At 43.9% G+C, this 24,147-nt stretch overlaps 1 protein-coding gene across 2 annotated transcripts in view; it reads left to right on the forward strand.

Annotated features, from left to right (window-relative positions):
• Positions 1 to 20,482: 20,482 nt before the first annotated feature.
• The window catches only part of ZDHHC15 (zDHHC palmitoyltransferase 15), a 189,775-nt gene continuing 186,110 nt past the window's right edge, over positions 20,483 to 24,147 (forward strand). For both annotated transcript variants that reach the window (XM_085608240.1, XM_085608241.1), the window contains exon 1: positions 20,483 to 20,704. In XM_085608240.1, the coding sequence (XP_085464366.1) occupies positions 20,563 to 20,704 (142 nt within the window). In that variant the 5' untranslated portion in view covers positions 20,483 to 20,562. The remainder of the gene's footprint in view (positions 20,705 to 24,147) is intronic.

Consider the following 24,147-nt stretch of genomic DNA (forward strand, 5'->3'; position numbering starts at 1 on the left):
TTATGTGACCACTTCTCTTTACTTTGACAGTATCCCCAATTTCAAGCTTCACAGGTTTGCACCCGTGTTTCTGGTCAAACCTGTCCTTGCAACTAGTTTGTGCCTCCATCAACCTTTTTTTTTTGTCCTTATTCGCCATCAGATAACCCCAGAGCAATTAAGATTTCTACGCGGCCCCCCTCTTGATTGGCACCGACTGAAACGCTCTGTATCTAGATGGATGCACTTTACACAAAGCCTCTCTTCCCATATTCGGTCTGTTCTGATCCTCTCTCTAAGCGACCTGCAGAACAACCAGAGGGGTAAAGTATCGCAGTGTAGAGGCTTAATCATTGGACATACTTCCTCTGTTGTTAAAAGGTACTCAACCATTCTGCACACGGTAACCAAAAATCTTTTTGCTTGCTCTTCTTCTTTAGCAAGACTCTGTCGAGTTTCATTGTGTATTTAATAGAGGGTACCTTGAAAAACAAGGAGAGGGGCTCAATAAAGTCCAAAGAGATAGAGCACCAATAACTATTTAGTTAAAAAGATTTTTCTCTTTGAGCTGGTATAGACAGTTATGTCACATCAAAAGTCCTTGCATCATTCATCCACTTGCACGCTTCCAAACTCAGTTGTGAATACCCCACGTGAAATGTTGGAAAATTAACAATAAAAGAAGCCTATCTTTAGTAAAAAAACATCAGTAGAAGTTTATTAACATATTAAAAAAAAAATTTCATGATCACATCACATCAGATAAAATAGTCACAGACAAATGACTAAGAATCATACCACAACCAAGATAGTACAAAAACAATATATGTTATACCTAAAGACACACACAATTATATAAAATTGATGCTTTTGGTACAAAAAATAAAAGACAAAAAACCTGTAAACAATTATAAAATAGGAGGAACAATTACAGACACCCAAATTTGTGTCTTGGATGTGTGGATTTGTGATTACGGTAAACAGAGACAATGTGACAGTACACCCTAGTTACTTGAAGTTCTGTTCCGAAACAAATTCCACCCAACAACCTATGCGTCGACGCGTTTCGGTGGTGTACAATGATAAAAACCACCTTCCTCAGGACTGACAAATATAATCCTCCACGGAATAACTTTAGTAGTAATTCCTAAACATAAAACATAATGTGAACATTAGAAATAATGAAAGTGCAAAAATAACATACATATACATATTTTATTAGAACACAGAATAAAGTCTAAAGCCGGCTTAGTTATATGTAATATGGACTAAAAGTTTTCCAACATCCCACTAGGACCACCACAGTTAAAAAAAGGGGGGGAAAAACACATTCCTCACTCACAGCATCATCATATTTCGTGAAATCTACGATAGAAACCAATTAGCGAAGGTGTAACCAAAGTGTAGTTCATGTGTCGCTAATACAAAACCCCACAATATAATTATTACGTGGGTACTTCATAATCTATCATGCTATGATTATGTAGAAAAAGTGGTAAAAATACCTACTTTTATGTCGCAATGAAAATCGCTGACAAATGGCTTTGGAATTAGGGAACAGTCTCTAAATGACGTATAACTGTATCTAAAAAGAGTAGAGAAGGGATATATAACACAGTTCTGTTTGTGAAGACAAGAATAGTCACATTATTAATACCACTACCACCAAATGTTAATAGTAGTTTTAGTCATGTCCCTATTTGCTGTAACTCTCACCTTAGGCCGATTGAATACGGCCTCACTTCATACAGGGGGTCATGTACGTTGTTTAGGCATTTCACGATGTGTGTTTAAAATTTAGAGGATTCCTAATACAATGCGTTGTACTTCATAGATGGCACGATCTAGAGAAGTGGACAATAAAAAACCCCATGTTTACCATTTGCCTTATAAGTATCAATAGGGAAATAAGTTCATACTTAATATTTTGTCCGAGGAACTTACCCTTTGTGTGGACGCACTAATTTAATCATTTGTTAGAGTGCCAATACGCCGTTTGTTTGAGCCGTCCTATTAGGGCAAGAGGGTAGTTTCCTGGTACGCCCGGTTCTGGGTGCGGCTAAAAGTAAAGTGAATGTGAAGTTCAAATTATTCAAGCAGGGCGGATTTCTAATAATAGCACTAATCCTCATTAAGATGATATCTGTTTTGTAATAATCTCTAGCCATAGCACTTGTTCACTACGTCGCAATGGCTAACCCTGCATTGTTGTCGATTTTGTCCTGACAATGATTAACCTTACTCAAACTATGTTACGAGTCAAAGACAAGGCTGGGCTAATTTTCTTATATTGCAGGATTGCATTCAGACGCCACCAATGTGCGCGCCTGCTTGTTTAGTAATGCTATCGACAGTGAAATCTTTATGTAGATAAAGAAGGCGAGGAGGAACTACTACTACTCGCATATAGTTTATCCTTATATTAACAAATCTATAAAGTTTTATTCCCGGATGGAACTCTGTTGGTTTGAGTCGACTTTTTTTGTATCTAAGAAAAGACGCCACCCTAGGACCCTCCCGACCGGATAAGTATAATTATTAATGGCCTAATAACATTGAACAATATCTCCCAAGCATGTGGTCTAAAAACTATATAAACTCCGTAGTTCCTTACCTTAATCCATCCGCGTTTGAACAAACATCGTAGGGTTCACGCCACTCGTCAAACGACCGGCTTCCCCGCTTATCGTTTTAACTGCTCCTATTCGATCACGTGATATCGTGTTATCGTATAGACCGTGAAAGCGAGAAAGGACTAGAACACGGAGTTCAGGAAGGATCAAACGCTCAATGTTAGAGCAGACTCCATTTTGGAGTGGTAAACGGCTGAAGCCTGGCCTTGTGTATGAATACACCGTGTCTGAGTTTTAAAGTTCTATGCCGCTATTTGTTATTCATTATATCCACTATAAAATTCGAAAAAAAAATTTTTAGAATTAAGTCCCAAGCGGACACGCTCGCTTTCGCCACATGGCCAGACATGTGAGAGAGTAATGTATGCAGTATATTTAGCGATCTAGGTTGAAAATGAAGGGTTCACAGTTTATAAAGGAGGGTGGAAATAATTTGTGCATTCCTACCTAAATAAATCGTGGAGAAGTACAGCTAAGTATTGTAAGTTGTACACAGAGTGGTAACACCTAAGTCCATTACTCAAAAGTAAACTTGCTGATAATTATTCTACCTCGGGGGCAAAGACGATATGGTCATGTGGGTTGACGCTGGGACAGAGGCTAAACTATGAAGTCACAATCGAATCACAATTGATTTGGTGATTGATGACATAGATGTAAATGTCCTATATGCTCAGTTTCATCCAATCTTCTTTTGTGTTGAGACCTTTATTGATGGTATTAAGAATGGAAATATAACATTGTTCTCTGTTCTTTCTTTTAATTTCCAAATTGCCACCTCTAAGATTGCCAGAGATTTTTTCTATCACAAACCACTTGAACTCAGTGTGTTTGTGCTTCAATAGACTATAGTGTTCAACAAGAGGGGCATTTTGTTTACTGGTTTTGAGTGCTGATCGATGTTCCAGTAAACGTAGTCTCAGCTCTCTTCCGGTTTCACCCACATATGCTAAACCACAGGGACATAGTAGGAGATAAACTACATTACAGCTTCTGCAGTTACTCATTTCTTTGGATAGCATTGTGAAACCGTTATAAGTGACAGATTTTGTAATCTGACAATGTTCACAGATGCTGCATGTACCGCAGGGATAGCTACCGATGACTTTCCGCATGGTAAGAGTTGATTGTACCTGAGGCTTATTTGTCCTATATGTGGTAACCAAATTTTTTCGGATGTTATCGTTGCGTTTAAATGCAAAGAGCGGTTTAGGGAGCTTGATTTCCATTCCTTCATTTAAGATATGCCAATTAGAGTTGACAACATTCTTAAGTTTGTTGCTGATGTTGGAAAATTGTGCTACAAACACCAAACGTTTGTCTGGTCCATCAGGTTTCTGTACTTTCTCGATTGAAAAATCTAGCTCGCTTGAAAGATTGTTTAATCAGCTTTTTTGGGTATCCACGATCCATTAGTTTACTTTTCAAAGATTCAGAGTGTTTGTAAAAATCGTCGAGTGATGTGCAGTTTCTCCGTAAACGGAGAAATTGGCCAAAAAGTATGTTGTCTCTCTGAGCCTTGGGATGATAGCTCTTGTAATGCAACAATGTGTTTTTATCAGTCGGCTTCGTGAATAATTCAACATTGAGGACACCATTATTGTTTTTTATTGTGATATCCAGGAAGTTGACAGAGACATTGTCATAATGGGCCGTGAATTTAAGGTTAGCGTCGCCCAGATTGAGCCATTCAAGGAACTCTAAGAGGACAACCTCATCTCCTTCCCAAATGAAGAAAATGTCATCTATGAAGCTGTTTTCATAGAATGGCGCCGCCTCATTATAGACATGTATTTCTTCAAAGTTGCCTATATAAAGGCATGCCAGGCTCGGCGCACAGGTAGCCCCCATGCTGGTACCTTTACGCTGGAGAAAGAGGTCTTCCTTGAAAAGGAACATGTTGTTCTTAAGGACCAATGTGATGCATTCAATTATGAAATCTTTGTTAGCACCCCTAGTTGCTTCTGGTGTTAACAATTGACTGACAACCCTGATGGTATCATCCTGGGGGATGTTAGTATATAAAGCTTCGATGTCGAGGGTCACCAGCCATTGTTTTTCCACATCAAAGCTGGTGCCCTCGATCATCGAGATTATATGTGCTGAGTCCCTGACATAGGATTTTTGTTTGGTTACTAGGGGCTTTAGAAATGAGTCAGCATATTGACTAAAAGGTTCTAGAAGAGAACCAATACCGCTAACTATCGGTCGCATTGGGGGGTTAGTTTGACTCTTATGAATCTTTGGGAGTCCATAAATTGCAGGGGTTAAGGTATTTTCATTCCTAAGAAATTTCAGCTCCGCATCACATAGCAAATTGTTTGCTTCAGCTTCCTGTAATATGTCCCTGACACGTTTATTTAGATCCTCCAGTTTAGAGTGGGGAACTTTGGTGTAATGGTCCTTGACTCCTAATAATGTTAAAATTTTTTGGTCATAGTCTCATGTATTAAAGACCACCACTCCACGGCCCTTATCGGCCGGTTTGATTGTCAAATTTAAGTCGTCTTTAAGCCCTTTAAGGGCTGTACTCAGATTTTTGGCCATATTGTTATTATCTGGGTAGGCGTTTTTCAGTATGTCTTTAATTTTTGCATCAATGGTATACTCAAAGATTTCCACGCTTTTATTTACTGAGTGTATCGGCGGTACAAACGTGGATCTGCCTTTTAAGCCTGAAATATTTGCTGGCATGACATAATCCCTATTTTCAAAAAATCTAGTGAGTCTAATTTTTCTAAAAAATGCTCTAAGGTCTTTTTCTAGAGTGAATTTATTAACATTAGATGTGGGGGCAAAAGTAAAACCTCTACTTAAGACTTCTATTTCCTCGTTGGTTAGGGCCCTGTCTGACAAATTAATTATAGGAATTTTATTGTTGATTTCGTTATCTAGCGCCAATAGCGCTGGTTGCGAGTTTTGAGATATTCCTGGGGGGGATTCCGTTGGTATTGACCCCTCCCCTGTCCCGAGTTGTTCCTTGATCCCCTCCTCGGACGGTGCTCTAAAAAATCACTATAATTGCTGTGAGGAACATGATTGTTGGTTTGATCGACGTTAGAAGAAGATTCCTCCTCACTACTTGACCCAGAGGTATCCGAGAACGTGACCCCCTTTCTACCACCTCTCGTATAGATCGGTCTTGGTTCATATGGTCTATATCCCCTTTGTTCCCTAGTTTGTGAGTAATAGTCCTTGGTGGTATAGGGATAGACCAGATCCAGACTGAATTTGTTTACGTCTTTTTTCAATTTGATAGTCTTCTTATTAATTAGATAGTCCTTATACCCATTCACCTCTAGGTTGAGTTCATCTAATCTTTTTTTGGCATCTTCTAATGCCGTATTTTCAAACAGAAGTTTTTCCAATTCATCTATTTCTTTTTTCTCGATAATAATAATTTCCTGGGCAGTCTCAATAATGAGAATGATCCAGTCTCGGCTGCATCTGTTGGCAATGTGTGTCCAGACCTCCAAGAATCTTTTATTATCTACAAATAGGCCAGGCTCATTTCTCACCTGTAGTCCAATTGGAATTACTCCTGATTTTAGATATTCCACTAAGAACTCGGCATGTAGCTCAGTTCTTATCAATTTCTTTTTAAGATTAAGAGTTTTTCCCCATTTATCGTTATTTCCTGTGACAACAGTAAATTTGTTCCCTGTTTTTAAAGCAGTTCCAATGATCTTATTATATTGGTCTTCTGAAAATCCAAAAGTTTTAAATGGATCCATATTGCACTGTATTGTCTAAGTGCTATGCTGTTAAAAAACAGTCAATAAAAGAGGAACTCTCCAACCAGTCGGTTGTACTGTATACCTTGAAAAACAAGGAGAGGGGCTCAATAAAGTCCAAAGAGATAGAGCACCAATAACTATTTAGTTAAAAAGATTTTTCTCTTTGAGCTGGTATGGACAGTTATGTCACATCAAAAGTCCTTGCATCATTCATCCACTTGCACGCTTCCAAACTCAGTTGTGAATACCCCACGGAAATGTTGGAAAATTAACAATAAAAGAAGCCTATCTTTAGTAAAAAAACATCAGTAGAAGTTTATTAACATATTAAAAAAAAAAATTCATGATCACATCACATCAGATAAAATAGTCACACACAAATGACTAAGAATCATACCACAACCAAGATAGTACAAAAACAATATATGTTATACCTAAAGACACACACAATTATATAAAATTGATGCTTTTGGTACAAAAAATAAAAGACAAAAAACCTGTAAACAATTATAAAATAGGAGGAACAATTACAGACACCCAAATTTGTGTCTTGGATGTGTGGATTTGTGATTACGGTAAACAGAGACAATGTGACAGTACACCCTAGTTACTTGAAGTTCTGTTCCGAAACAAATTCCACCCAACAACCTATGCGTCGACGCGTTTCGGTGGTGTACAATGATAAAAACCACCTTCCTCAGGACTGACAAATATAATCCTCCACAGAATAACTTTAGTAGTAATTCCTAAACATAAAACATAATGTGAACATTAGAAAAAATGAAAGTGCAAAAATAACATACATATACATATTTTATTATAACACAGAATAAAGTCTAAAGCCGGCTTAGTTATATGTAATATGGACTAAAAGTTTTCCAACATCCCACTAGGACCACCACAGTTAAAAAAAGGGGGGATCTGGTCCTGCAGCTTTACCAGATTTACCTGCTGCTAATGCCTTCTTGACCTCATTACTTGTTATTGGGCTATTTAAATTAAGCGATTTCAGATTTTAGAGATTGCAAGTTTACTGAGATGACTTTGTCTGTTATATTACTCCCTTGAGTAATAAGGTCTTGTTCTAACTTCTGAATATCACCCTCTATCTTTCCCACCTCAGCTCTATACTTTTTCTGTCTAGCAATCTGGAGTATTGTTAAATAACCTCTCAAAAAAGCTTTATATGTGTCCCACAAAACTTCTAATAAGATGGATTTCATATTAGTTGAGAAGAAACCTTTTGTCTCTACAATTAGGGCCTCAATTACATCTTCCTCTAACAGGATGGCACGATCTAAGGTCCATCTCCTGTGAGATGATTTTAATGGAATTTTAAGAGCTAAGGATACTGCCGAGTGGTCTAAAAGATGTTCCCCCAGATGTTTTATATCTTGTGCCCACCTTTTCACCTCTAGGCTCACTAAAAGAAAATCTAATCTAGACTTGTGGCTATATTTCTTATTATGAAAAGTATATCTTCTCCTATTAACCATTTTATCTCTCCATACATACAACTAAGCTAACTGTTTTATAGCATTTTTGATCATTAATCTAATTTTGCTAGTCTGCATTGCTCTACTTTTCAATGAACTATCCATGACTGGATCTAAAACCACATTGAAATCACCTGCCAAAATTAGCGGATCTGCAACATTTTATAATTGAGAAAGCAGGTCTCTGAAAGGAGCTGGATCGTCAATGTTAGGACCATAGTATCCTGCCACAGTAAATTTATGAACATGACATTTAATTTTAGCTATGGCCCATCTCCCCATCTTGTCCACTTTATTACTTTCAAGGGAAATAGCTGGATTTCTTTTAATAACTATATCCACACCCTTAGTTGGAGTTTGTTGCGTGGTGCATATCACATCTTGAATACAAATCCTAGATTTATACAAAGCTCTCATCTCTCTCTCTTTTTAAAATGTGTCTCCTGAAGTGTGAACATATGCTCTGGGGGATCTCTCGAATATAGTAGGATCTTCTCCATCCTGTACTTAGATCTTAACCCATTTAAATTCCATGAAAGGACTTTTAGAAGAATATTATGCTCCTCTGTTATCTGGGCCATATCTCTATTCTTTAAACACAATTTCTTTTCGTAGCCTTACTTAGACGAATTGGACATTTTTTTATTTATTTTTCCCACGGCACCCCACCCTGTGCTCCCCACACTCTCCCTCCCCTCTCTCCTCCGGGAATCTCACCCCCCCCCCCCCGAGAAACCTTTCTTTCCTTTCCTATGGCCCTACCCTGGCCTTCGGAAGCTCCCCACCCCCTTGAGTCAGGAACTTTAACACTGGTTACTATGTATTGTCTTGGAAAAATATATTATACATAATCTTTATACGTTTATCCTTCTCCTTTAGACCTTTTATCGATTTAACAGTGAAGATTTGGTGTTGCACAGATCTCCTTTTTAATCTCTCACAGACTCAGTAGCCCCTGAAATAGATTGTAAAAAAAATCTGCTTCCTCCACCAGCCTAAATGACTGCATTTAGTTATTATACATTACTTTTAACATGGCAGGAAATTTAAGATGTGCTGTTGCACCCAGTTTTCTGAAGGGTTCTAATAGTTTTCCCAGCTTCCACTGCCTGGCTGTGTTATCGAAGAAACATAAGATCTTATTTGAAACATTATTCCTTCCGGGTTTAACAAACTCATCTTATGTGCTTTGTTTAAGATTTCATCCTTCAAACTATATGTTAGGAAGTGAACTAAACTTTTCCTAGGTCTGGTCTTATTTGGGTTCAATCTAAATAGGTCTCTATGTACCCTCTGTATATCGGCCATCAGAACTTGCGCCGAGGTTTCAATTTGGGTAGCTTGTTTAATTAATTTCACTACAAACTCCTTAAGATTACTCCCCTCAGCTCCCTCAGGAATTTTTTGCAAACAAATGTTGTTTCTCCTTTGGGAGTTTTCGAGAGATTCCAACTAATCCTGGAAACAGATTTCCTTCTCTTTCATCAAGCGTATATCCTGTACGTTTTCCTTTGTCTGCGAAACTAATTCCGCAACAATGAGTTCTAAAGATGCGGTCCTAGTCGCCAATAAGTCCAGGTTGTCTTCCATTTTTTCGCATGACAATTTTATATCCGCTTGGTTCTTTTCTGAGACTGTAAACGTATCTCTAACTTCTTTAGTCAGCATGTGCAAAAAATCTGAGACAGATCGTGGGGGGATGTGGTCATCAGGATGCCCTCTTTGAGGTCCCCCTAACTCAGAGCCAACCCCCAAAGACTGGTCAGACGGATTCTCACTTAGAGAGACAGATTCTCTCTTAAAGAGACCAGATCTATCTGTTTTGTCAAGGTAGTCATGTCTAACACTTTGTCGCCTTCATCCACCATCACTGATTGCTCTCTGAGTGCTTCCTCTGATTATTCTGGTAAATCCTGATCCCTCTTGAGTAGATGAAACCTATTTGGACTTAATAAATCTTCTGGAAATTCATATAGCTTCGTGAGGCTACTCAGAGGCGTGCTGGCTATTGGTTTTAATATTAATGTATTTGGTGCAACCTTAAAATAGCTCCTCAGTGAGGGAGTAAGTTTTGGATTGTGTTGCTTCTGCGAAGGTTTATTCACTTTTTTTAGATTTTCTATTTTTTGCGGTAACTCATTCCCCAGTTGTTACTTTTTTCTGAGCTGGCAATATTTTTTTTCGGGGATAGGCCCCTGTTTTCGTGCACTGTCCCGAATTTGATAATCCACGATGGACGGGTTCAGGCTTGCGCTCCTTAATGTATATCTATTCTGTCCTCCTGACTTTATGCCTGAAGGAAGGTCTACACCTGTTCCGTTATCCAAGGTCACCAACTCCCCCCCAGTTAAGCAGGCAACTCCCGGCTTATCCTCCACAGTTACACTTACTTAATCGTCAGGTCCAGGCCCACGTCTGAGCGGGGTTTTCCCCCCCTTCTACCTCCTCTGACCTCTGAAGGGCTTGCCGCGGTTCCTGTAACACAGGAGCAGCGTTTGAGCTGCCCCTGCCTCTGCCGCCCAGGATGGGGAGCCTCGCACAAGCTTGCCGGCTGCATCCCAGCTCCGAGCCGTGCAAGATCACAATGAGTCCTGCTCCTCCAGAGACTCCTGGGGCTGTACCCCCGCGGCTGCCACCTTCGAACCTTCGACCGATCCCGCCGCCTCCACAACACCGGGCTCCCAGCCGAAGACCTACACCAGGCCATTATCCGGAAACCGAGATCCAGCGCATAAAGTCAACGAACCACTACCAGCTACTGCGGCGACCGGTAAACATTTTTTTTGATTGTCTATCCCTCACCTGCTCATTTCGGCATTAACAGCAGAATTATGTTGCTAAAAGCTCTGTTTTCCAGGTCATATTCACATTGACCTCAAGACTTCTAGTTACGCCTTGCTCCTGACTCACGGGAGCCTCCGCGACCAACTACTCGCGGACCGCCATGTTCAGGGCCGGACTGGCCGTAGCGGGCACCGGGCATTTCCCCGGTGCGCCGCACGGGTGGGGGCCGGTTTTGGGCCCCTGGGGGCCGTTTTTGTTACAGGGCCGTTCTTGCAGCATAGCTGCAAAATCGGCCCTGTAACAAAATCGGCCGAAAACCGGCCCTAGCAAAGTGCTCGGACGGCCCCTTGGGGGCCGGCCGAGCACTTTGTCAGGGCCGGTTTTGGTTCCCTGTCCGGCCCTGGCCATGGCCTGCTCCCCTTGTTCGAGTATGGGACCCATAATGTCCACCCCTATTTTCTCCCAAGGCATGGAGGGGCACGAAATGGGCTGCAAGGGTGGTCTGAAAATGACTTGGGTTTTGTCAGAATTAAGGCATGAAGAGCAGTCCCTGACTACTCTTTCACCAGCTAGGCTGATACCGGGCCACCAGTAACTGTTTTTCACACTGTTTTTGGTATTCCCAATGCCCAGATGCCTTTCATGGCAAATCTCGAGTATTTTCTTTCTAAGAGTGCTAGGTAGGACAGCTTTTCCTCCTCTTAACAGCAATCCATTTTCATGTGACAGCTCATGTTTTACCTCCTAAAAATGTGTAATGTGTCAGGCAATTTATTCTTACATATCCATCCCTTTGTTACCATTTCTATCACTTCGCATAAGGTGGAATCATTGGCTTGTTCTGATATCCATTCATCTAAAGAAATTCCATGTAATTCTTCATGTACACTAGCAATACATAAGTCTTCCCCCTCAACAAGTTTCTCATTGTCTGAAGCACTTACAGGCATGCGGCTCAAGAAGTCCGCCACCACATTTTTATGCCTGGAACATACTGCACAACATAATTGTAATCAAATAATCGGACAGATAGCTGTGCAAGCCTGGACGACGCGGCATATAAGCCCTTGGTGGTAAAAACTTTAGTGAGTGGCTTGTGGTCACTGCGTAGGGTGACCTTGTTTCCTCAGACAAACTGTCTAAAATATTCATGGCCACAGATGCACGCTAGTGGTTCTCGCTCAATGACCGAGACTTTTTCTTCACTCAGAGTCAAGGAGCGGGAAGCAAAAGCTATGGTACACTCTTCACCGTTGGCGTCCCTTTGGGTAAGAACGGCACCCAGACCTTTGCAACTGGCATCCGTCGTAATAATGTTTTCAAGTAGGGGGTCAAATCCCTGCAAGGGCAATGCGGAACACATCCCACTTTTTAAGGTACTGAAAGCGTGTTGACAATCATCATCCCACACAAATTAGTTTTTTATCTTCAACAATTGTCTTATTGAATACATTTTGTAAGAAAAGTTCTTTACGAATTTTGCATAAAACTCTACCAGTCCTAGGAAGGATCGTAATTCGTCCTTGTTGCTTGGAACAGGGGCGCCACTTATGGCTTCTAGCAGTTCTTTCTTTGGGCTTATTCTTCTTTTTTTTCTTTGTTTTCAGATAAAACTGATTTAGCGCAGCGACCAGTAAGTTCAGCTTTTCTTGCGATGTCTATGATGTTTTGTAGTGGGTATTTACCCTTAGCCCATAGACTGTCTTGAATGTTAGTGTTAGTCCCTTGCATGACAATCTGGTCTCTTATAAATTCGTCATGTAAATCCCCAAAGCGACAATTAAGTGCTGACACATAATCGTCTATGGATTCCTCCTTGCCCTGTTTTCTGTGGAAGAACTTGTATCTGTCTAATCCCACACAGACGGTGGGCTTGTAATAGGTATTTAGGTCATCTATAGCATTTTCAAATATATCTCAGTCACCTTCTCCTCTTGTTTTCTTATTTATGCTATTGTAAACGTTTATACCTCCAGCACCCAAGCAATGTAACAAACTTTTTTACTTTTTATCTGCCTTAAAGTCCTCATTATCGTCAAACGTGGATATGTAATTCATGAAACATTCCCTCCAGTCCTCCCACTTGAGAACAGGCTCACCTTTTCCTGGAAGGAATTATTGGGGTGGAGCAAGATTCCACAGGTACCCAGACGCCATGGTTGGGCTATAGAGACCACGCTTACAGAGTGGTTTTAGAAACTTGAGCAAGAAGTTGCTGTCAAATTGAGTTTGTAGCAAAAATGGTTAACTGAGATGTGAAAGGCACTGGTTATGCTTTTATACACATGCAGGCAGAATTGCTTCACTTTAGAATTAAGAAGAAGTGAACTGCAAGCCACAAGTAGTTGCAGCAGTTAAGCTGTGCTCCTCTGCCTTGAAAAGCACTTTACACTCATCACATGTACTGCTCATGTATATTGTTCACGTGTTCAATTAAAGCAGTAATGTTAAAGGTTATGCAAGTTCTTTACCTTCTTGTTTTACTTGTGATAGTACCTTGATAAGACTGGATGTGCTTGAATTGTGGGTGCTGCCCTCAGCTCTGACGTAATCTGTGTAGAAATTGCTGCCGGTCAATTCGCCCGTAACTAAGATGGCTCCACGCTGTGAGCGTAGTGCGTCATTAGCAGAAACTAAAACGCTGACTCTTGAAATTTAAGATGTCCGCCGAGTACGTAGTCGTGCGTGCGTCCAGATCAGCTGCGGTGGCACGCATCAGCTGTACGATGACGTATGCACTGTAGATGCCGCTGACAGTTGGAGGAAGCCGTTGTAAATCCATTGAACTTTTGAAACGGATTAACGTTGGGATGGCGCAGTAATAATGAATGTATGACAGGTATTCCAGATGCACTAAACTTCTAGATGTTTAAGAGTATTTTGGCAACAATTCACTCTGTACCACCAAGCTGCTTGTACACTGTAATCCTTTTTTTAAATCAATCATTTTTATTACGTGGTCACAAGAAAGCAAATACACAGCTTAACTGCCTACATCATAGCGCCGGCAGGTCGAAAACAGCTGAGAATGACACAGTGTATAGGTCTACATCCCTGAGGACGAACTCGCAATGAATGTAAGCCACGGTGAGTCAGTAAGGCGCCAAGTGAGAGTGCCACTTTTATAAGAAACAGTAACAAAGAAACAAGCCCCCCTCCCGCAACCCCCCCACCGTCCCTCCGCATCAGTTCGGATCTGGTAAAGCCTTCATTCGTGTCTCCATACATTGGTCAGACAACTAGTAAGTCAATTCATGGATGCACCTGGCGGTTCTAAAGGTATGAGACGCAAAATGTGCAGATATTTCAGGCACGGGACTTCTCTCATATCTTTGGTAAGAATCTGCAAAAAGGGAGCCCACAGTTTTGCAAAGTCCTTGCCTTTCCCATCTACACTCAGTGATAACCGCTCCATAGCTAAGAATTGCCAAAGTTTCTGAATCCAGTCTCGAGAGTCTGGAATCGTCAGCGATCCCCAATGTGCTAAAAGCACCTGTCGCACTGCCATCAGTGCCATGGCTATTTGCTTACCCTTCAGTGATTTCAGCGGAAAAAACTTAGGATGGGAGAGACCTAACAAGGTGTGCTCGGGAATACGTGGCAAAGTAATCTGGAATGCTGCATCAATATCATCAATTATTGCAGTCCAATAGCGCACCAGTTTGGGGCAGCGCCAAAGTAGATGCACCAGAGTGCCAACAAGACCACCCCCCCGCTGGCAGAGGTCTGACTTGGAGCTGTCCCAACTCTTAATGCACACTGGAGTATAATACCAGTGAGTAACCACCTTATAGGCAGATTCCGCCCCTGCTGTGTTGGAAGCAGTATGATGCGCTCTGTAAAAAATGTGTTCCCACTCTTTGTGCGACAAGGGCCTCCCCAGGTCAGTTTTCTATCTGACCTGCGCTTTTGTGCGGTGTCTCTTCGTTTGTGAGGTGATCAGGGCATAAAGTTCAGAGATGAGTTTGCGATCGTCCGTTTTACACCCCAGCCATTTTTCGAAGGACGGCAGGGGGCGAGACATTAGCGCGAAATTCTCCAGCTGTGTAACCCAGTGTACAACCTGCGAATAGTGAAAGGCATCGGACTCAAGTAAATCCTAATCCCTACGCAGCTGAGGAAAGGGAATCACGCCTCCGAGATCGAATAGGGCACCCACCCTTTTGCAACCTTCCTCCCGCCATCATTGGAAGATCTGGGATGCGTAACCTGGCTGAAAGTCGGGGTTATCTACTATGGGGGACAGAGGGGAAGGGAAAGTCGTCCACCCTTTCGGGCCCGCAAATCAATCCCAAACTTTAAGAGTCGGGGAGGTAATCGGAGAAGAGTATAGCCCCCACGCTCTGTGCCAACGCAGAAGCCACAGTTCTCGCCATATGTTCCGACTGGCCACTGTCTGATCCATAAAATTCCAGTGCTTGCTGGAAAGAGGCCTGTTCCATTCCGTGATGAAACGAAGACATGTTGCCTGATAACAGGCGCTCACGATCAGAAAGCCGAGCCCTCCCTGCGCCTTCGGGGAGGTCACATGCGCAAACGCGAGACGTGGTTTCTTATTGTCCCAAAAGAACTTATTAAGAAGTCCCTGGAGTTTGTGAAGCGTACCTGGCGGCGGGCTCAAAGAAAGCATTTGGAAGAGGATGCGCGGTAACACCGTCATCTTCACTGCCGCCAACCTGCGATACCATGCTAACTTGAGACGCGACCAGCCCGTCAGTGCCTTGGTCGTCTGCTCCAGCAACAGGGAGTAATTAAGAGCGGCCGTCCCAGCAATGGAAGAGGTCAGACGAATGCCCAGGTAGGTAATATTTGTGAACACCCATTGGAAGTCAAAATCTTGTTGGAGATCCTGTATCTCAGTCTCTGGGATAGAAATATTGAGAATTTGCGATTTTGTGAAGTTGACCTTAAACCCCGCTACATCTCCAAAGGTAGAGAGCTCCTTAGTCAAGTACTGCAGAGTCGTTCGGGGGTGTGTGAGGGAGCAGATGACGTCATCAGCATACATACTAACTTTATGAACATCAGCTCCAAACTTCAGACCGACAATGTCAGGGTTGGAACGGACGCGTTGAGCGAAAGGCTTCATGTAGAGCGCAAATAAGAGGGGGGACAAGGGGCAGCCCTGCCGCGTGCCCCGGGCAATAGGAAACGGGGCTGACTTGCAGCCATTGACCCGCACTGCCACCCTGGGGGAGGCGTATAGACAACTTACCCAACGGATGAAATTATCTCCGAACCCAAATGTACGTAGCACCTCAAATAAATACTCCCAGTCAACCCAATCAAATGCCTTCTCCACGTCTATCGAAAGCAGAAAGGCCGGAGTATGCGATCGGAGAATAAAATCAATGAGGTGCAATATTCACTTAGTGTTATCTGTTATCCCCTCCTTGTCTCGACGGTATAAAGCCGGACTGATCCGGGTCTATAATGTTATCCATGAGGGGATTAAGTCGGGAGGCTAATACACCCGCAAACAACTTTGCGTCAATATTAAGGAGCGAGATCGGTCTGTATGATCCACACTCCTCTGGATCTTTCCTGGGTTTGAGAATTACAGAGATGGCCGCCTCAGACATGGAAGGCGTCACCTCCCCAGTGTCTAGGAAGGAGTTAAAAAGCTTTGTTAAAAGGGGAGCCAGCTTCACACAAAACTGCTTGTAGAACAGGGCTGAAAAGCCATCCGGGCCCGGCGACTTAGCCACTTTGAGCCGCGCTATTGCTGATATCACCTCCTCGAGGCGAATAGGGGAGTCCAAATCGTCAGCCGACGTTTTGAGTACGGGGTGATATGACAGGAGGCCAAATAGTCCCCAGGGTCATGCAAAGGGGTGTCTTCCTTCGAATAAAGGTGCAGGTAAAACTGACGAAAGGTATCGGCAATCAGGGCATCTGTGGTATGTTCCACTGCATTCGGACCCCGTATGACGGGGATTGCGGACATCTGTGCCTGCCCCCCTAATCAATGTGCCAGCATCCTCCCACATTTATCACCACTGAGGTAGAATTTATGCCGGAGCCGCAGGAGCGAAGGCTCAGCCCTATCCAGATCCAGATGCTTCAGCCTACGGCACCGCGTTTCCAACTCCCTCCACACCGTCGGCGCCCCCGTGCGCTTGTGAACCGCTTCCAGTTCACCTGTAATCCTTTTTTTTACGTATTCTGCCACACGAATGAACCCAAGTATTTCCGTGCACTCCTCCGTACACCAAAGCCAAGTCTCAATTAACACCCTCCATATTTGAGTAGTCTCACACAGCTCACTATTTTAGATGCAGTATTCTTGTGCTGTAAATCGTCTCACAGCACGATCGTGCGCATTGACTCGCCAATTTTTGTTTCACAGTGTGATCAGTTTTAGTTTTTTTGCAGGATTTCGACAGGAAGGTATTTGAGTGCTTTACAGGAGCACCAGTTGTATTACTCAAGGACATTCTGTCATTTTGTTTTTGTAGACACCGGGAGATAAATTTTATTTGCCCAAATTCACAGGATGTTGCGCCAACGCCGAGACTAGAATGTGGTTGCCAAGATCAAAAGTCGGCAAGTCTGGCCTTTTTTCTTCCCCCCTCACTCTACGCATTAAGAGCCCTCCCGCCCATTTGGTATTTCCTTCAGTCTTTCTTTTGTTTTGTACGCTGCAGCATGCTCCTTCAAGCTGTTTTTCTTCCCACCTCCCCCTTAGCATTAAAAGCCTTCCCCCACTCGGAATTTCTTTTGCACGTAGCGCACTGGCTCCTAGCCAGTGCTGGCTCTGGGGTGTGCCTTGTACACATGTGATGTGGTTGTTATTCGCCAGCGTGATAGCCTTGTTGACTAACACCCCAGTGACAATGCACAGGTTTATGTGTAACTAATTTGCCGAGATTTGCCATAGAGCTAATAAGGAGCTGCTGGAAACATTGCAGATTTACACTAACTGTTTTTCACAAACTTTGCAAAGTTTGGCACTGGAGCAAGCCTGAAGGTGCTCAGATATTTAAGATGCATTTGGACAAACAGAGTTTATGCTTTGCTAAATGGATTTTAAAGATGGCCCGTGTGACTGCACCTTTCCACAAGGAATCTTTCTTAATACCGCCCAAAGCGTTTGGTGAGAATCTGGCATGACTAATTTGCTTCAGAAGTAATCTTGCTAAAAAAGTCCCATTGTTTGCTTAGCGCTTATTCCACTGAAGCCCATTTCTAAGCACTCAGGAGTAAGTTTACTCCAGGGCTTTCAGAAAGCCTTGCTTTGGGATTTCGGTGTGTAGCTCTGAGAGCCCCATCCGAAGGAGGGTTTTTTATTCAATGAATCTTTGGTTCTGCATCTCTGGGAAATGGTTCTTTAAAAAAGGTTCTGGACTTGCTGTACTTTGCTGTCAGGCTTAGATACAGAAATGTCTTACATTTACACTTGCTCATACTTAGACATGTGCATGCTTTAACTCTACACATATGTTGAGACACTGTTTTGGGAGTTTGCTCTTATTTTTAATTGGGTACTTTTGCTCCCCTGACTGGCATTTGGCAGCATGACCTATCTTAAGCTCATATTTGATGAATAATAGGATGCCCTTGGGATTGCTAGAACAGATTCTTCCTCTTGCTGCAGACAGAGACCACCAAGCCATCGTCGACAACTGTGCTGCTATAGATGGTACCATAGAAGCGACTTAGCTCCAAGCTCTCTCTCCTCAGCACTTTTGTTCTGCTTTGCTCTCTGCAGAAAAGCCTTTTTTGAAGGCACCGATCTATACGTGATATGCTAACAAAATATTTTGGTGGGCGATTGCCTGGGTTAAGCACTATATAATTCACATTCAAACCTGGCATGGCCGACTTAGCCATTCATCCTTTAGAGGTCGATAAAGTACGTTCCACAGACAAGTGGAAATAACAACTGTTAATAATAAGTCTGCACCGAGTAATTGTGGGCTTGCCGCCTATGCCACATAATCCATTATTTTCTACATAATCTTCAGAATTTACCCCAAAAATGTATCTAGCTCAAACTGGTCATAAGTTGCTAAAATTTCAAGGACTCGTGTTTCCACCTCAGCAGCACTCAGCACCACCACAGCATCACTCAGCATCACCACAGCATCACTCAGCGACACCACATCATCACTCAGGGCCAACACTGCATCACTCAACAACACCACAGGATCACTCAGCACCACCACAGCATCACTCAGGGACACAACAATATCACTCAGCGCCACCACAGCATCAGTCAGCACCACCACAGCTTCACTCAGCACCACCACAGCATCACTCAGGGCTAGCACAGCATCGGTCAGCACCACCACAGCATCAGTCAGCACCACCACAGCATCACTCAGGACCACCACAGCATCACTCACCTTCACCACAACATCACTCAGCACCACCACATCATCACTCAGGAACACCACAGCATCACTCTGCAGCGCAACAGCATCAAACAGCATTGCCACAGCATCAGTCAGCACCATTACAGCGTCACTCAGCACCACAACAGCATCACTCAACGCCACCACAGCATCGCTCAGGGCCAACACAGCATAACTCACCTTCACCACAGCATCACTCAGCACTACCACAGCATCACTCAGGAACACCACAGCATCACTCAGTATCACCACAGCATCACTCTGCAGCACCACAGCATCAATCAGCATCACCACAGCATCAGTCATCACCACCACAGCATCACTCAGGGCCACCACAGCATCACTCAGGGCCAGCACAGCATCACTCAACGCCACCACAGCATAACTCAGGGTCAGCACAGCATCACTCACCGACACCACAGCATCACTCAGTGCTTCTTACACTTTTTATTTACAACTTCTCAGCATGCTGCACAGCAGCCACACTTCTCTACAGCACAGCTTAGAAACATTAGCAAAGTCAATAGCTCTACCTAAACACTTTATAAAGCGCCCCAATGCATAGCCAATAGGTCTCGCCTTTGGGACCTTGTAAGTGTTTAGTTGTCCAGTACAATATCCTTCCTTAAACAACATCAAGTGTTGCATGGCTAAACACTTATAAGATCCCAAAAGCGAGACCTATTGGCTATGCCAATGCTTGTTTTGATAGGAGATATGTCTGGATTCACATGATGCTGAGCCCAGGCTCCCATTCGAACCCGGTTCCTCATATTCCATGGTCGGCAGTGACTAGACCACAACGTCTCCCAATAAAGCCGAGCTCGAAGTTTGAATTGGACTTCAAGCTGAGCCAGAGCCAAGCTCTGGGCCAGAGCCAAACTTGCGGCTGGAGTTTCGCTGAAACTTTCAAAGGCTCGCCCACCTCCGATGCTAATGTTTAATTATATGTTCCCGTGTTTTCGAGAATTGCGTTTCTTTCTAACGGCGCCACACTCCACGGGATAAGCCGGGCTCAATGTAGGCATCGCGCACGAGTCTGTGAAGACATGTGTATTAGCAGCTCAATGTTTACATACAAAAGAAAGCAGGGAACTGTCAGTAGAGAAGCTAAACCAAGCGGCCATTTTGCAACACTACATACTTCTCGTCAAACAGGTACGGATACGGAGGAAACTAAAGCAAAGCAGACTTTTGTTTCTATTAAAACAATGCCTGCATTTGCCTGTAAGTTTTCCACGTGAACATTGTGGGATTTCTTCAGGACTTTGAAAAATAGTTTTTTTTATTTTAAATTAGAACAGTATTAACATTGTATATAACTAATAGCACGTTTGAGGGAAATATTACATTGTGTGAAAATGTTTTCATAAAACATGACAGTTTTGTTATTGTAGTTTATAATGGATGCGAAATTGTTCCATTCAAATATGGCCGCGCACAAAAGGTTTATCAATTGAGACGCCTGCGGGATTGCCGTGCTAGCAAGGGCCCCGTAATAGAATACCGATCGCCCTCTTCCCTTCTGCGCTTCCTCTTTGAGCAGGCCCGGCAAGCCAATCCGGAGGCAGGGCCGATGAGAATGCATCTGGGCTGGAAGATGGCTCTGTCCAGGGGGCTGCGGTGCTGTCAGCGGGTGCTGTCCTGGATTCCTGTCCTCATCATCACCCTGGTGGTCCTCTGGTCCTACTACGCCTATGTTTTTGAGCTCTGCATAGGTGAGTCTGCGGTTGAAATGTTCCTACCTCCTCTGCTGTTGCCTCTTGGAGCAGGAAGTAAAGCTGCATCGCTGATACACAGGAGCACCTGCAGCCCATGATCTAGTGTCTGTTTGTGTTCCTACGGGTGCTGAAGTCTGAACTGTGCATTTTCCTACTGCTGATAACACAGCACTAGACATTGTCTCTTTATATATTATTTAATCTAGAGTTTCTGTAGCAAACCCTGGTATGAATGGCACTGAACCGGGCTAACAAAGATGTCAGTTCTGTCGCCAGATAGCTCTGTGGTGTGTAACTCATTGTTTTAAAAATCTATATATGTTTCTATCACATTGCATTACAGTGCAGGGATGAGTACACTTTGCAGAGGCATGCAATGATTCAAAGGCAGCCTTACTAAAACGAATAACGACCACAGTTTTGTGTTGAATAACTGCTTGAATTGTGTGTTTTCAGGCGTTTGGATCATAAGCTAACGTTTAAAAAGAAAACTTAAATATATGAGGCTCAGTTGCACTAAATCCGGCTATTCAGACGGGCAAATGGCCAGACTGTGCTTCAAAGCGTGATACCTCTGCCCAATGAGTGAGACTTGGTATGTCAAAATGAATCAGTACACTTCTCTTGAGAAACATCTCCTCAAGTCACTTCCAGGTGTGTGATTCTTACCAATGAATTACATTTGTATTTTTGAGCTTTTTTTCTTGTTAAGGATATGTCATTTCTTTGTTGCTTGTGTTCATAGAGCACTTATTCTGTCGCTAAGATAATTCAACTGCCTGAACTCCTGCCTATTTTCAATTTCAACTAGCTTACTGGATCTGCTCAAAGATTTTTATTAGATGGTGATGTTGCATCTCCATTCCCCCATATATACTGTAAATAAATTAAAATCCTTGATATATTTAAAGGTTTATCACTGAGATAAGTATGACACAGTAGAGCCACAGAACAGGATGACTGCCTTTCACTTCATTACCGAAATGCCTTCATTTCATTCTTTTAACACTTTCTTGAATTTCCTTCTCAGCACAGCCAGAACCACCAATCGGTCTGTCCTCCTCAATATGCCATCAAAGTCTAAACATTCTGACAAGACTAGCTTATAAGTTATGAAGCAATTCAACTTATACACCATCCTCATTCAACCCTTAGAAACATACATTTTTTATTTCTATCAACTTAACATCCTTATAAATTTCTATCAATCATTGCTCCCTGCTGATGGCCTAACAATTACATTCTGCCACATGAGTTACTTCCCATTCATCTTCCACTGGCTCACGAGTAACGAGTACCCTGGATTGGCATCCCAGATAAACAATCAGTATTAACATAATTCACACCTGGTGCATACTTAATCCCAAAACAATACTTGTGTAATTGATAAATCAAGCTCACAATATGTGAAGTTGCCTTCCTGGCACCTTTGAGAACATATACATCACTGGCTGGCTGGTGATCTGTGTTTATCTCAAATTCTGTTGCCATAAATGAGTGTTGATGTGTTGTGCCCCCCACCAGCACATCAACACCTCCTAGAAGGGCTAGGTTAGATGTTGGTGACCAGGAATGGACAAGGATATTGTGAGAGTTTGTATGTCATATACGAGAAGTGACAAGTTGTAGGTTGTGCAAGAAACTCCTATTGTGCCAATCAAATACCTGCAAAGAGCATTAATCAATCAGGGGCTTGTAAAGCACGGCTACTCACCCGTGGGGGGAGGCGTGGGGGTGGAGGGGGAGGGGCGGGGCGGCTGCTGGTCAGACTGTGTGGCGGATCATTCGAAGAGCCAGGTCTTGAGGTCCTTCCCGAATTGGGTCAGTAATGCTGATTGCCTGAGGTGCAGGGGCAGGGAGTTCCATGTCTTGTCAGCGAGGTAAGAGAAATATCTTTCTCCTGTTCTGGTCATGTTGATCCTGGCGATGGAGGTGAAGGCGAGCTGGGCGGATTGGAGTTGTCTGGTGGGTACGTGGGATGGTGATGTGTTGATGTGGACATCTATAGGGAACATGGTAACATATTGGTGTGGACTTTTCTGCTCCATACAATTGCGCAGAGTTAATGAGGAACTAGTGTTGGTTGAATAGTGTTGGACTTGGCCCTTCTGGCAGGTTCACCCCTGAAACTTTTTGCTTTTTACTGTGACTCGGTGTTAGTGATTTTTGGTTTCTGCGCACTTTACCACTGTGTCCCAAGGTAAAGTGCGTGCGTGTAGTGAGGTTGGCCTGCCCTCCCATGGGAATGTATGTGTCCCTGGTAGTTCCTGATGCGTGGGGAGTGCAGGTACGAGTTTGGTATGTGCGGACTCGTGTGATGAAATGCTGCGCGATGATGTGTGCGGTGTCCATGTAGCTAGTATGAAAGTGTCACTTCTGGACGCTGGCATAAATGTGCAGAGACTGCCTGGCGCGTGATTGGCTGACTGAGGTCATGTGACCGGCTAGGGAATCCCCAGTCAGGAGGAGTCGCCCAGTGGTGAATGGGGAAATCAGCAGCCAGATGGGTGGGAGGAGTACACCTAGGACCTGAATAGGGCTGGGCTTTCCCCACACAATGCTGGCTCCGCCCCCGGTGGTGCGACTGATGACCCTGGTCTGCTCTCTGAATATGGAGAGGGGCTGAGCAAAACAAAGTGCTCAGGAACCAGGTGTAACTGGTTCGCCCCTCCCCTGCACCTTGAAACAAAGGGTTTCACTGTATAAGAAGGGGCTGTGTCCTCTTACAATTTGTTCTCTTCCAGGATCCTGCCTGAGGGGGCTGCTGCTGTTGCTGGGCCAGAGGACCGCCACTTGGACTACCTCCCTGCCTGGAGGCCCAGTGAGCTGGCTCTGGGCCCAGCCTTGCCCCCCCCCCCCCGCCTTGCTGCATGCAGGGGAGAACTTTGCTGGACTTGCCTTTAGCGCTGAGAGCGCTTTCGCTTTTATCCTTAGCGCTAGGAGTGCTTTATTTCTGGAAGCTGGTGCCCACCCGGCATTTGCCCCGTTCTTGGCCGTTCCGGAAGACCCCTGGCAGGTGCCCACCCTGCCAGGGACATTGCCGTGGTCGTTGGCGGGTGCCCACCCCGCTTGGTTCTACCTATTTCGACTTTAATACGAAGGCGAGAGCCCACCCTGCGCTTCGGAGAAAGCGGAGAGAATCACCACCGCGGCCGGGCTTACCGGAAGTCAGGCATCCTCTGGGGGCGGGCCACGAGACGGAAGCAGGAAGCAAGCGGGAGCCCACCCCGCGCTCCTGCGTATGCCCCGGGAGAGAGACGCCGTGACCGAGAGAGCGCTGCGTCAAGAGGCCCAGGCGGGAGCCCACCCCGCCCTGGGACGTGCTACTCCGGAGAAGCCAGCAGCTGGTTTGAAGGCGGGGCTCCCGTGACCCCGGGGAGAGCCCCGTGGATGCTGCAGCCGACACCAGGGAGCAGAGCAGAGTCGGCGCGTCGGAAGTC

Source organism: Triturus cristatus, chromosome 5_2 (assembly GCF_964204655.1).
Source record: "Triturus cristatus chromosome 5_2, aTriCri1.1, whole genome shotgun sequence".
NCBI classification, from domain to species: domain Eukaryota; kingdom Metazoa; phylum Chordata; class Amphibia; order Caudata; family Salamandridae; genus Triturus; species Triturus cristatus.